Source organism: Cygnus olor, chromosome 6 (assembly GCF_009769625.2).
Source record: "Cygnus olor isolate bCygOlo1 chromosome 6, bCygOlo1.pri.v2, whole genome shotgun sequence".
Lineage (NCBI taxonomy): Eukaryota > Metazoa > Chordata > Aves > Anseriformes > Anatidae > Cygnus > Cygnus olor.
This window is the reverse complement of record NC_049174.1, coordinates 34,163,271-34,178,037: the sequence shown is the minus strand read 5'-3', so window position 1 is coordinate 34,178,037 and position 14,767 is coordinate 34,163,271. Positions and strand designations below refer to the sequence as shown.

The window sequence follows — 14,767 nt, the reverse complement described above, 5'->3', positions numbered from 1 at the left end:
CCCCAATACCAATTCCTTTTGATGTCAGTAGACATTATTCTTTTTTTTTTTATTCCCATTGCTCAACAGGAAGAGATGCATTTTCCAGTCTCTTCAGAAAAGTTGCACAAGATCCAAGACTTTGATTCCACCTTTTTTTTTTTTTTTAATAACGAGGTGGCAAAATTTCAAGCTTGCAATATTTCTGTTCTGCCCAGTATATTACATATCAGGAGATTCCTCAAAAAACTGAGAAGTCTGAGAGTTACAAAAAAGAAAGCAGTTAAGGCAGTCAATGTCTACATTTGGATTTCTTGTTTATGTTACATGTCAATGTCTCCATCATAGGCTAAGGTTAGAGGCTTCTGTTGTGGAGGAGTGCTTTGATGCTGCTTGCTTTTTTTGCTGTAAGAAAAATAAAAATATTTCAGGAGACAAAAAATGCAAATGGTAATAGAGCGTGAAGCTCAAACACGTCAACAACAACAAAAAAGCAAACTTCAACAAAAAATTATCTTCCCGCACTGGCTATTTTCCTTGGCACCCTATTGAAACAACCCTAATTACTATTGCGAAATACACCTCCTCGCTAGTCTTCTAGTGATGGAGAACTATGAAATGCTATTTTAAAATTCCTCAGTATGCTCCGCTGTATTATCTCAGAGAAACGGCAGCTATATAGCTCAAAAATAGGAAGCTATGACTCCTAGGCATCATCCAAACACTGTTACTTAAGCTTTTAGTTGAAGAGAGAATGAGGGAAAGAATGAGACAGCGGGAGAGAATAAAGTGATTTTGGATGAAATAGGGTAATGTTGCTGTTAGGACATGGTTGGGACTCTCCCTCACAATAAAACCCTCCATCAGAGACGCCCTGGTGCAGACCAGGGCTTCAGCACACCCAGTATCCTATTTCTAACAGTGACTGGTAACGGCAACTTTAGACATTTGGCATGTCTCCTCCTGAGGTGTTCAGTGCCAAAAGCTATTTAGGGATTACCTGAGCTGGGGCGTACATCCAGAAAACCAGAATTAACGCCAAGAGACCCACCCTTCCATGAACTGTTATGCCCTTATGTTATTTCAATTCATTTATCTTTCTGGCACACACAGCCCCTGATAGCAGTAAGCTCACAAGGTAATAATGCACTCTATGAAAAATGAAATCTTTTGTTTATTTTAAGCAGTCACTTCATCAGATGTCTCCTACTTCTTATATTGCAGGATATAAAAATTCCCTAGCCCCCTTTTCTACTCCATTCCTGATTTCATAGATGTCTATTGTATTCCCACCTCAAACACCATTTCCAGCTGAATGACCCTATTCTATTTGGTGCTTCCTTGAATGGGAGCTGGCTCCTAGATCTAATCAGTCTCCTTGCCCTTTTTCAGTTTTATTAAAGAATACAACAAAAAGCCCTTTCTAATCCCAGCAGAAGTCTGAATATATGGGCTTGTTGATAACCAAAAGTAACTCTTTCCCTGCTTGGCTACCAAACATCTTCATGGTCAGGTCAGTTGGAATTTGCAGTTTGGAGAGCTTTAAATTACTCTAAGGTAGGAGCCAAATGAAGGCAGGTCCCTCATCCAACTTCCATTCTTTCTTAACACCTCGAGGATTAAATCTCTGCATTGCTATTTAAATAAAAGAGAACAATCACAGCACAAAACATGTCATACTTACCACATCAGGAAGGATGTAAAAATCAGGAAAGCTATGATGAGGAACCCACTAGCTGATACTCCATACACCCACATCTTCAGTTTGCCATCTGTTGGAAGATCAGGAAGAAGGACAGGGGAAAAAAGGAAAGAATAAAAATCTTTATTCTAAAATACACAAATTCTCAAGATGATAAATAAAGAGAAAACACACAAGCAAAATTAATAGCATCATTGATGGGAAACACAGCAAGGATTGGCTGGGAATAATCCATTAAAATATGTTTTTGATAGAAAAAAACATTCTTGTAAAAATCAATCTTCTTAAAGACATAATCTTAACTTTGGTAAGGACTTCAGGTTTTCCTCAATGAAAACTGAAGAGGAACTCCTCGTGTCAGTTTCCAAAGCAGCCTTATTTCACAGCCTGCCCTCTGGCTGAGCTCCTGCAGCCCAGTGCAGACAGCCAATGCTCACAGTGCAGCAACCGCAGCCAGGCTCCTGCCCACGGAGGGAGCAGGGCTGGAGGGAGATAATTGTGATGTACTCACTCGCGAGCCTCCTTGGCTGCTCTAGCAAAGAGTAGCTGAGTGTTGAGCTGACCCAGAAATCAATGCAGGCACACCTAGGGTGTTCAGCCTAAAGAAATGACGACTGAGAAGGGATGCGGTTGTTCTGTGTAAGTACTTGGGGGTCACCTGAGATAAACATCAGCAAGCCCAAGCGAACAGGCTACTTGGAGCTGACAAGTGCTTGGAAGCCAAGTGGGAATAAACTCAGCTTAGACTAAGAACAAGGATATGTTTTGGATTAGTAAAAGGGATGAAGTTGGGCAACAAATTTCGAGTTGGACCACCAGAGCACGAAATATGATGAGTAGGTGAGATGGGGCTGTGGATAGGACTGCTTGGTCTGTCCCCATGCACTGGCAGGGGACTCACTCTGCAACCCAAGCAAGAACCTCCCCCCACAGACATTTCAGCTCGAGTGCATTGAAATACTTCCTTCTGAAAGGCAGTCTCATAAAATGTTATTTGGACAGGCCCTGAATTAAAGCTTTGCATTAATAATAATAATTTTTAAAAGATCAATATTCCTGCTTGCTCAGTTCTGGCCGTACAGAATTCCTTGTGGATGGAAGTTGTGGTATTTTTTTCATGCAGCGCTGATTCATATCAATGGAGTTGTTAATGCACACTGGAGGCAGAGACATGAACCTGCTCCATGCACCCAGACGTGGTCTGACAGAGGACATTTAACTCATTCATGCGAGTGGGGAGTTACTGCACAGGACAATCACTAAACCTCTTTTACATTTTATGTTTGAATTACAAATTTTATTCAAAGGGAAACCTATTTCATCAGCTCCCGTTCCTTCTGGTGTTGGGTTTTTGTTTGTTTGTTTTGCTTTTTCCTAGGCTTTGTGGGAAGGCTGAGTATCACTCACAGATTTTCTCTTCCCCTCTAAACACTTAGAGCCTATCTCCCCCGTGAGAAGAGCCCCGTTCATCATGTCTGGTTGTTTTTTTTCCTGAAGCCTAGGTATGAAATTTGTTGCTGTCTCAACTAGAAATGGCCAAGAAACATTCAGCAGTCCTGTGAAGGGATTGTCACAGCAAGAACAAGGCATCCCACAAGGTCTGCTATGATGGCAGGTGTGCTCTCCATCCCCAACATAAAGGCATTGGACCATGTCAGCCGACAATTTAAACAATGCTATTTAAATTGCCTCTCAACTTGAAAAGTTTCTGTTCTGAACTCTGGCCTCCCAGAGTGTGGTGAAGAAAGGAAAAACACTGCCTGATTTGAAATCAGTTCTGTGCTCTCCTGCAGAGCATTTAAAAGAACAAAAATATCAGCCTCATTAAATCATTATAAAATTTGTGTTCCAAACTGTAACCAGGAAGGAAAATCACAAATTAACTAGAGAAAGGCACATAAAATTTTACTAACAGATACAAGTCCATAGACAGGCACAGATGCCAATGACTATAGCACCAAAGGGTGGTAAATGCCATCCACAGAGGGAGCATTCACCATAGACTTGCTATCAAGAGAGTATCTGGTAGATAACAGTGGTCTCCTGGCTCTGCTAGCACTAATTACTGCAAACCCCAGACCAGTAAGCTTGAAAGCCTGTTTTAGGAAAGCAATTACATGTTTTGTCAAGAAGTAAGACAACGGGGAACGACTTGAAGAGCGCCAGCCTTGAGATGAGGTCTGAAGAGCACACACAGACTGAAGAGGCACCTACAGGGTGCTGTGGGGTTGGTGATACACTTAGCACACATGTAGCATGTTTACTCCTTTGCCATGTGTTGTTTCTGTAACATTTATACACTAAAATTAAACAACACCATGTTCTGTTGAAGTTCCTTAGTCCCTGTTTGTGTCTTTTAGTCCCTGAGGGAGAACAGGCCCACAGATGGTGCGCTGAGGTCAAGCCCACCAGAAGCTTTCAGGGCTGCAGCCTTGAATGCTGATTTAAGGAAGGGAGGATGGCAGCATCCACCTACACCCCTCTCCCTTTTCCTAACCCCATAAAGGTAATGGGTGAAGGCATGATACCTAAGTAAGACTGCCTACGGAGGGCCATGGATGCTGACAAAATGGCAATTAACCCCAAACCTGTGACTCAAACTGCTGGTGAACTGTGTGGGCTTCTGGATGATGAATCTGATCGAAAACTAGCCAACTTTAAAGGCTCTGGACCAAGCTCTATTAGCTCTGAGACTGTCAACCCAAAGGTTAACTACTGTATGCAAATCAAATATGTAAATGTAACATTCAAAGTGTGAACACATATATCAGACAGAATTATGGCTCCCTGAACCCTGCAACAGAACCTTCCGTTACATATTTTCTAAAGTCCCGTGTTTGTTGCAAACTAATAGCAAACAAATGCAATGTCAGATAGCAGAACGCAGGGAAGATGGCACTGCCAGTATTTCTGAATAGGTGGACACTAATGCATTTCCGTAAAAACTTGACACGCCTGATACTTCTGTTTCCCATTTTAAAGTTTTGCTTGCTTTTCAGAAATTTATTTTGAATAAATTAATTTTCCAAAATAACAGTCAAAATCAGATACTATATAGCTACAGCACAAGTCCTGTGTACCGGTCAGGTATGGTACATCCAGTTTGCCAGTTCCAGCTGGGAAGCACTTTATGCCAACCAAGCCAAAGATCCACATAGGACTCACTGCTTGGGCACAGCAGCTTGCCTGCTTCTGGCTTATTTTTGTTCTCTTAATGTCTTCACTTCAACATTTAAACCTTCAAACTTTACACTTTCTACCCTGTTTTTTCATACACTTTTGAAATACAGCAAGAAACAATCAATGTTTTCTTTAATGAAATCTTAAGTACTTTCTGCTCAGAATCTTCTAAAGTGCTACTGATGCCTTCCCTGGTCCAAACACATTACTTACAGAAATATCATCAGATAAGTGTTCTAAGCATCCCCCCAAATCACATATGAGTATATACTTTTGCAAAATATTATTGCTTCATTCTCTTTGCTATCTCTCAACATAAGAGATTGTGATTACTCAGTGTAGTCACAAAGGAACAGGAGATGACATGCAAGGTAGAAATTGTGAGGCTGCTCTGCCGCTCCCAGACACAATCTCTGATGTTATGATCTACAAAGCTTGTATCTTTCTTCTACAGAAATGTAGTGAAGAAAATGTATTCCATTCATATTTAAGTTTTTCACCTGGATTAAAAGGTTGAATAGACCATCCTTTGAAAATGTCATGCATTTTTGAGTTGACGGGTTTATTTTTTCCAGCAATGGTCTTAACATCAGCTTTCTTATCTTCTAAACCTGGTACCTTCATGCAGTAATCCAGGAAACCATTTGATCTCATTATTTCTGTATATCCTCGCTCACAACCGCAGACTCCTCTCTAGGTGATAAAAGGGAATTTGATATTAAAATGAATAGTATCCTCCTGAAGAACAGCACAAATTGTAGGTAAACTGTGAAGAAACCGCAAGGTACATCCTACACTTGTAATTAGCAAGTTAACTGCCATCAAACCAAACAAGCTAGGAGCTGATGCATGCAAACCTACTTCAGCCCAAAAAGCCAAAATACATTGGCAATTGGTTGAAAGGGAGTTACTAATTACACATAAACCCAGTATGGAAACATTTTCATCACAACAGACTTAATAATAGGCATCTGTGGCTTGATCCAATTCCTCTTGTCAAAAAAAAAGATAGCACTGACCCTGCTGGGCAAAAGAAAAGATTAACAAAGCAACAATCCCATTTCAGCCCCAAACCCCCTATTCCAAGGCATTTCTGCTGACACGGGGCTCTCTGTGATGAAGCACTGCCTCTTAGGACCAAGCATCTGCTGCCCTGGACCAGTGCAGGCAGTTTCTTCAAGAGGTTTCTTTGAATGTGGTGGTTCACTAAACAGATACTCCATTTTCTGGATGTCTACTTTAATACAGATTTTTAAATTTTTTTTTTTTTTAGATTGCCTTTCTTTTCTAATTATCTTATTATTACAATGCTTGTCTGAAGGCCTGGCACACTCTGTATTATCCAAACAGACATGTGATTTACAGTATCTGTGATAAGAATTTAACACTTGACGTCAGTTTTTTTTGCCACACCATCACCACTTGTTGACAGACACAATTCAGAGCTTTTTTGACCAAAAGGTGAAGGAACTCTCAAGAATTTAAATAGCTAATAAATGCATGTCTGCCCATCATTTATATGCCTCTGTAGGCTCTCACAACCCTTACAGCTGTATTCAGTTGCCCATGAGCTTGTTTCCAACGGTAATTCCTCCCACAAGATACTCAGCTGAAGCTGAGAGCTGCGGAGGCTGTATTTAAAACAGAAATAGCTACACCCCAGCTGCACCTGGATACTTCAAGGGTTCTGGGGTTTGTGCTCTGTCACAGTGCTGACACAGAGAACAAGGAGAAGGCATTTTTGGAAGCTCTTACTGGAGTTTAGTAGTACAAGAAGGGACGTATGTAACCTCTGGGCTCACATCTGCTCAGAGGCAAAGAGGAGATGCTGCCTCAAAGATTCAGCAGATGTTGCCGATGCTGAACATTTCAGCAAATGGTTCCAGACTCTGCTTTAATGGTTGGTATGGAGGTGGTGTGATCAGGCTGCTACAGCTTCCTTGCACTCATGGGGGCCTCCTGCGTCCTTGGAGGAGCAGGAGAGCAAATATGCTTTTATCTCCTCTCTTACATAAGTTTTAAACAGTCCATTTGCTATGTGACAGTAAAATAGCATTCAATAAAAATTAAACCAAGAGGTTCCAAACCCTTCCCGTGAAACAAACCCAAAATTACAACATTAATATACACCATCACTCATCTGCGCAGGTTTAAGAAGCTTTTCTCTTTGACTGAAATTCCTACAACTTCCTCGAGGTGGTACCATGGGCACACTAAACTATTTCCTAGTCCTATGCATTTAAGATCCAGAAGATAACTGAATAGATTTTGTGGTGTTAATTCCTCAGCCACGTTCTGCAGCAACCACGCACCTGAGTGCAGTAGGAGAAGGGTTTTCTGCACGCTGGGCTGCAGTGACGAACTTCAGCAGGCTTGGTCTGAAGAGCACACCCTCCTGGAAAAGAAGTTACTTTCCAAAAAAAGAGTGCTTTCAAGGGTATGTTGTACAATGGTTTTGACTTGGATCACCATAGAGTAAGAAGTGCATGCTTGCTTATTTTATATGGTTAAATACTAGTCTATTGAGCTCATTAGCATAATATCTGTAGGCATCACATTAATTAATTTGCCTTCACAAGGCAGGGAATTATTATCATACCCATCTTGTTAATGGAGAACAGAGACATTCAGATTTAAGCAATTTGCCCCAGGCCACATAGGAAGTTGGGGACAGAATCAGGAATTAGATGCAGATCTTCTGTGTCCTCATTAACGTCTTATCTACATAAAAAGATATAATACACTTAACGCCTTAGCCCATCCTCACTTGGGGAACTCTGCCTCACAGCAATAAAAAAAAAGTGTTAATGAGTTCTTAACTACTTGGCAACCTTTGCACATAAAACTTTTGTATATTATCTTAACTAGTCCTTATAAATAGAGCTAGATAAGAACATCTGCATTTTCTTTCCTGCTCTCTCTTCATTCATCCTCTGCATACTGAGAGAGATCCTGCGGATGTGCGAGCCCTTTGCCTTTGTCAATCTCTCGTGGAGCTTCAAAGTGCTGACCATGGATTTCACTTTTCATCCTGTGCAGGCAGAATTTGTAGGTCGCAGCACCAGCAGGAATCTCACAGTCTGAGTGATCTGAGATTCCTGTCTGTTGAATAGAAGGAGAGTTACAGAAGCCGGGCTCTCTACCATTGCATGTGATTTTCTCTTCTCCCCTGTTGCTGGAAAGTTGCACTAACAGCTGTACGAGGCTGCCTAGGCAGATCAGTTACTGTATGTGCACTCGTGTCTTCCTGTGGCCAACACAACAGTTGGGTAAGTCACCCAAAGGCTCTCATGCAATGACATGCGTGATGGTGACCTGACAGCAGGGCTGGTGAGTTCCCACCTGTCTTTCCCACACATAAACCTGAACTGAAATTCTAGAGGAATCGGGAAAGAAGGCTGTCCGAGCAACTGATACAGAAGAACAACTTGTATGAAGACTTTCCATTCATAATTGTGCATGGCAATTTGGGGCATACCTGTGACATTTATTCCGTCTGAGCGCTGGCACCACACTGTGCGTACATTGTCTCGCCAAAGGCTGGTTTTCCATAGGTAGTCATAACACTTCCCTCCTGCAACGTCAATACCAGTTAGTCTTCACGTTGCAACAAATTCAGAATAACCTCTTGAATGAAAGAAACTCTGGCAAGGCTACCTGAGCAAGGCCGTGTCTCCACCACTTGTCCGGAGCAGCTCTCCGGGCTCTCAGGGGACTGACCTACAAATGCCCGGGATCGAGCCTGGCGACCCGTTGTCTCAAAGCTCCTGCCCTCGATGCACGTGAGCTCGCAGGAGCTCCACTCCGACCACTCGGTCAGGTGGCAGTCACCTGCACACGGAAAGAATAAATCACAGGCTTCCCGAAGGAACCAGCCTTAGAGGATTAAGGAAAAGCTGCGTACAACAGCTTTAACAGGGAAATAACCTCAGTTTATCACCCAATAGTATGCATTATTCAGATTTTCTGCTTCGTGGGGAATCTCATTTTCTCCAAAAAGAAAGTCTTTTTCAGGTGATCTAGAAACAGCAGACTGAGCATTTACGTGATTTGTTGAAGTACGAATTCTGACTGCGGCAGCTGCCAGTACTCAGCTATGCAAGCCTCTCCGTCTCGGAAAGCTATTGCAGACAGCAGCGTCGTGTGACTTTCAAAAGTCTTTACCTGGGCAGGGCACAGAGCACGGTAACTGCAGCACGATCTCTTTCAAAGGCAGCTCGGCACATAATGCATTTTCCACTGGTTTGGCTGTAGCAGAAACAGATGCGTCATGCACTACACAGGTGAGGTTGCGCACTTGCAATCCATCTCCACACTGCCCACCCTAGGAAATGACAGAGGGGAACAGAGACACACATTGCTGGCATTAGCAGATGGCAGAAGAAATACACTTGATTCCACCTGTAAATAAAGACTTCAAAGATATAAATCCAGTTTCTGGACTGCAATAATATCCCCAGTTACGGGAAGACAGATGGAGATCTCCTTTGTAAGCAGCTCTACAGAAGCTCAGAGGCAGAACCACATGGAAAAATGTGTATAACCAAAGAGGGGAGAGAGAAGAGCACACAAGTCCTTTCCTTTCCATGTCTGGGAGGTCCAGGAAGAAAGGAGTCACCAAGTAGACGGGACAGAGCTCAGGCAGGCCCTTTCCCTGGTGCAGCAGTGAAAAATAGCAAATGTGAAGAGCACGGCTTCAGGAGAGCTGGTCCCTTCCCACGTGGCAAAGCCTTGAATCTCCTAGGAGAAGAGGTGGGTACCATAAAAGATGCAAAAGGAGTGTTTTGGCTTCTCTAAAGCAGCCAAGGGCAGAGCGTGCCCATAAGCAAGGGACATTTGCCTTCACCTCCTTTGATGACACAGCCCAGTATGAGCAATTAAATGCTTTAAACTCTGCAACAGCAAAAATCCTTCCACGTCTTCAATTAGGCTGCGAGGATTAACGTGCACTAGGATGTTTGTGTAATTTCTTAATTGTGCAGGGAGTTTCTGGTTCTGAGGTGGAGACATCGCCAGCCTTACTGAATTGTCATCTGAAGCCAGACCCAGCTTGTTAGCACTGAATCCAGTTTGAACAAGCATTAGGTGGCTCCATCCAAGCCACTCCACGCTCTTCAGTCCAGTTCTGAAACACTCAGTAATACACCAAACCACTTGCTGATGACTTCCTCTACCAGAAAATCAATGTTGTTTGGTTAACCCAGTGATCAAGGGCTGAAGATGCTGTGAAAAATGATGCCCCGAGGCTATTTCTAGAGGGTGGTATTGTTTCATTTTCTTCTGAAAAACAGAGCTGCGGTGATGTTCGAGGCACACAGTTTAAACCTGCGTGATGCTTTATGAACATGCATCTTAAGCCTTATGGAAATAGCACTTTACAAAATTCAGTAAATAAAGCTCAGGAAAGAGGATGAAACGTTGCTTTTATACAACCAAGGGAAATGCTACTTTGAATCACTGGGCAGTAGATTCTTTTAAAGTAATGGACTTCATCTGCAGAACAGAATGGCTCCTACCAAATACATTTATTCGGCAGTATGCTTGATAGCAAGAATCTCAAGAATGGCTCTCCTGTAAACATGTGGCACCATTTTCATTTTCTCCACACCTTTTCTGTTGCTGATGCACAGTGAAGTAGAAATAGAAGTGTAACTATTTGGGTTTAGAGCAGTTGCTAATCAAAAGCATCTTAGAGAAATATTAGTGTAGATTTACCATATGCAGCCAGATTTCAAGTTTTTAACACCATGTTTCATTTTAGTCAGTATGCAACTTACTCTTCTAAATTACTGTTTCACCCCTGAAACCTCTATAGCGGCCTGAGATTAATGGTGTGTGAATAACTCATGCGGCTGTCAATTGGGTTAGAGTTCTTAGAAATTGCTGGTGGAAACAGAATTCAATGTGGAGAAAATTCCCCATGGAAATGGGCACTAATCAAACTGCAGTCCATTCGCAGCTCAGTGAAGTGGCTCAAGGAACGGCTGAGGATTATTGGAAAGGACAAAAAAATTGTGAAGATACTTGTTCTTTTACAAACAATACATAAATATATAAGTATTTCTATACATATCAATGTATTAATAGTTATGTAAATGCAGACACAAATAAAAAGAATAGATTAAAAGAACACATTTTTGGTAATCTCCATTATAAAAGTTAGCATGCCTCAAAGCAACATTCTTCATCCTTCTATCATGAAATATTGGCAATATATTCATATTTCCAATATTTAGAATAAGTAAATATAAATCATGGACTCTCAAATAAATCCAAAAATAAACGTTAGCTTTTTAACAGTGTTTTCCACTTTCTTGCTTTCATTCACGACCTGAAATGCATTTTCACAATGAATTGAATGCATTTAAAATATACAATGTCATCCTGTCATTTACAGAGGAAAATGACACTGGGCTTTCTTGATATATTTGGCAAGGTCATAAGCAATGCAGGAGCAATGCATTAACTTTCTTATCATCCTAAAAATTATTCATGTCCCCAAAATTATACATTTGAAGACCTAATTAATAGGTGTGGAATCAGTGGAAATTTGCTGCAGTAATGGCACAATGAGGATTCGGTGAGTAGCTGCTAATCAGAGGAGCATTGCCAAGGAGATGATCAAATATTCAAAACTCTGGGGATCAAATCTGTATTGTAAGTGCTCTTCCTTGGGAGGTGTGATGATCTGAGGTTTGCACAGATTTAGCCTCTGCCTTTCGAGTCACAAGCTCCTTGCAGGAAATATGCAGGGACTTGACTTCCAAAGGGTCCAGGTCCATTTGAATTCCAGAGGTCCAGGGATTTGACTTCCAGAGTTTCATGGTCCGTTTGGCTGCACAAATTTCTACATTGACCCTTTGGATGATTCAGAAAAGCCCCTGGGTTCCCTAAATACAGTCATTCTGGAGGTAGGGTCCCTCCAGGAGCACCTGCACAGAGCCTCTACGTCTCAGCCCTGCACCCCAGGAAGGGTCCTTAGTCTTCTTATGAATGTTAGGCAGATAGTGCTTGATAATGTCTAGCTGCTTGGCTTATATTCTGTTAATGGAAAATTTGTGAACTCTGTCATTCACTGCTAATATTTTCCTTTTTTTTTTTTTTTTCCACTAATCAGTGTAAAACACTTCAATGAGAAAATGATTAATGTAATGCAACCCTTTAAGATTAGGTGTATTGACCATTTTCCAGGTTCTGCACCCCTTTGAATGCAGCAGAAATGCCCAGGTCTGCTGGAGGGGTGCCTGTGACATGTGCCTGCAGAGCAGTGTGCTGATTTACATACTGTGAAAACCAGCAATACAAAACACTTAGCAGGCTCTACTCCTGAACATGCACACACCTTTAATTATTCACATGAAGTCAATTTAACAGTCCTTCTACAATTAAGAAATGCAGTCTCAGTTATCTCATAATACAAGGAAGAAATATTTTAGCTTTATAACTAATTGTCCTGTTTATATTACCCCAGGAAAACTTTTTCACGATATGCATTTTGGTCTTACCATATGATGTATTTACCTTCTTTAACAAAGCATCCTTGAAAACGTGACTTCTGAAAGCTTTCTTTAGGAAGTACATGTAAGCTTCTTTTCCAGAAAAGCACAGGAATAAATCACCTTGTATTTATGAACTACATTTAATTCCAAAGAACCTCATTAAAGAGAGCTGAACATCAAAAAAAAAAAAAAAATCTCCTCTCCAAAACAAAGCAAAGGGGTGAGAAACTACAACACAGTAATTTAAGAAGAGAAGCAGGCTCTATCTCACTGCAAGCACAGGATGATATCTGGCTTAGAGGAGGCTGTGATTACTTGCTCTGAGCTGAAATTTAGCTGGGTTCTGGATGGTGCGCATTTTTAATTTCCATGATGTGTTATTTTTCTGAAATATGCTAGGGCATTAATTCAGCTTCCCTACTAATTCTTTTATCAGCTATGTTAGCTCCTATCCTTGAAAGTCTTGTCCCTAATGTTTAGCAGAATTTGCTTACCTTTGCTGGGCAACATATCAGCTGAGGATGTTATACATAAATAAATACTGCATGCAGCATACACAAAAGACCATATTCATATCTTTCCTTAGCTGCAATGAGTTGTTGTTTAGCACAGGAACCAAGAAGAAAGGTGACCCTAAAATATATTTCCAGTTCTGTGATCTTGGGCTGTCCAAAGTCTGTAACACTCCACATTTCATTTACAAAAAGCTGGGGAAATTCCAGGTATCTATTCTGCTGCCTGCAGCATTTGCTACAGGTCCATCGACTACACCCAGACATCGAGCAGACATAGAGGGCAGATCAGAAAACACAAGGGATGTGTCTTCACTTCCATTACTGCCTTCAATTTCCTATATTTGACAGTCTGGAGAAGCAGCCACAGACCTGCGCAGAGGTCCCATGCCCCAGGATGAGGCAGGGCGATTCTCCCACCTGCACCTCAGCTAAGATGGCTCTCAGCAGCCCAAGCAGGCTCCATTATGTCTGGGAAACTGCAACATGAAAGATTCCTGTCTGCTTAATCTGGGTTACCAATTTATCTGGTTTAATATAGGAAACATGATCTAAGAGCTAAGGAGAAAAGAAAAAGTATAGGGGGAAAAAAAAATCAATTCGAGCCAGATGCGAGTCAATGGCAGGGAGAGAATGATGGCCGCGGTGCGGAGTGTGTGGGGAGCTGAATCCAGCCAGTCCCAGGTTGCTCCAAAGAAAGTCACACTGCAGGGAAAGTAAAAGCCAGTATTTCATACAGCAACACTAGTGCACTGGAGACCTTGCAGAGAAAGACCTGCTATATGGTACTTAAAAAAAAAAAAAAAGATAAAATAGATGAAACTCTGGAAACCAAGCATATCTATTTTCTTGTTAGAGTTACTTTATATAATTAAATTATAGGTCACCATGACTATGCTTGCTCAAGCACATTTACCCCACAAATCTTCTTTAGTACCTCTATAAGCTCACAGTGCTTGAACCCGTACCACTGTAAATCGCCGCTGACGGCCAGGAGATCGTGCGCGCAGGTTTACGTTCCTGAACTTCCCAGCCTTAACACGCCTCTTAAACCTAAATCAATTCCGCCACCCCATCCCCGTTTCGGCGGCAGCAGGCGTGGACGCGAGCCCTACCTGAAGTCTGCAGGGCGACCAGGGGCCGAGCCGCCAGCCGTAGCAGGGCTTCACCGGGCAGCTTCTGTGCTGGGTGAGCTGCGCCGGGCAGGGCCTGCCCTCGCCCGTGGCCTGCAGGAGCACCACGCGCCCGCGCACCATCTGGCCTGGCGGGGAGAGGAGACACGGCGCGGTGAGAGACGCCCGCAGGAAGGAGCAAAGGCAGATTTGGGGGCGAGAAGGGGGTTATCATTATTACAGACTCATTTCACACCCATAAACAAAAAGCCATTTTTAAAAGACAGCACAAAGCGATTATTCAGGAAGAGTATTTAGACGATACGGATGCAATTGCCAAGTCTTCTGCTCCGTGATGCAACCACTGATATTTCTGAACATGGTTTTGTACGTTTTCCAAACACGTTATTTGTTTGCACAACACATTTAAATATTTGACTAAATCCTGATTATTAAATATGGCCAGAAAATAATTCCTACGAAATCATCATTTCTAACATTGTCCATTCAATATGTTTCCAGAGATTTTTAACAAATGAAATTTCCTTTTTATGACCAATTATGTGCATCTAATTTGAAAACTGCAAATACTCTAATGGCTATTACCATCCATAACCACTTCTGCCATTTCCATTAAAATCCTATTTATTGTTGGTGAAAAACTTCCTCAGCTACTGAATAGAAAAAGCAATTACGTTACTACTTTTGAAATAATAAAACTGAATACATTCATTAAAGTTACAGCAATTCCATTTCCTTCTCCTTTGCTGTCCATTTACGTCC

The 14,767-nt window shown here is 41.9% G+C and overlaps 1 protein-coding gene across 4 annotated transcripts in view; it reads right to left on the bottom strand.

The window, feature by feature from the left end:
* THSD7B (thrombospondin type 1 domain containing 7B) overlaps positions 1–14,767 on the bottom strand; it is a 319,547-nt gene continuing 304,780 nt past the window's right edge. For 3 of the 4 annotated variants that reach the window (XM_040561821.1, XM_040561819.1, XM_040561820.1), the window contains 8 exons: positions 13,988–14,133; positions 9,026–9,185; positions 8,519–8,692; positions 8,340–8,435; positions 7,174–7,256; positions 5,362–5,554; positions 1,664–1,751; positions 1–384 (listed from right to left, as the gene is read on the bottom strand). In XM_040561821.1, the coding sequence (XP_040417755.1) occupies positions 303–384; positions 1,664–1,751; positions 5,362–5,554; positions 7,174–7,256; positions 8,340–8,435; positions 8,519–8,692; positions 9,026–9,185; positions 13,988–14,133 (1,022 nt within the window). In that variant the 3' untranslated portion in view covers positions 1–302. Of the gene's footprint in view, positions 385–1,663; positions 1,752–5,361; positions 5,555–7,173; positions 7,272–8,339; positions 8,436–8,518; positions 8,693–9,025; positions 9,186–13,987; positions 14,134–14,767 lie in introns of all 4 variants that reach the window. The other variant, XM_040561818.1, reaches the window with a different exon arrangement.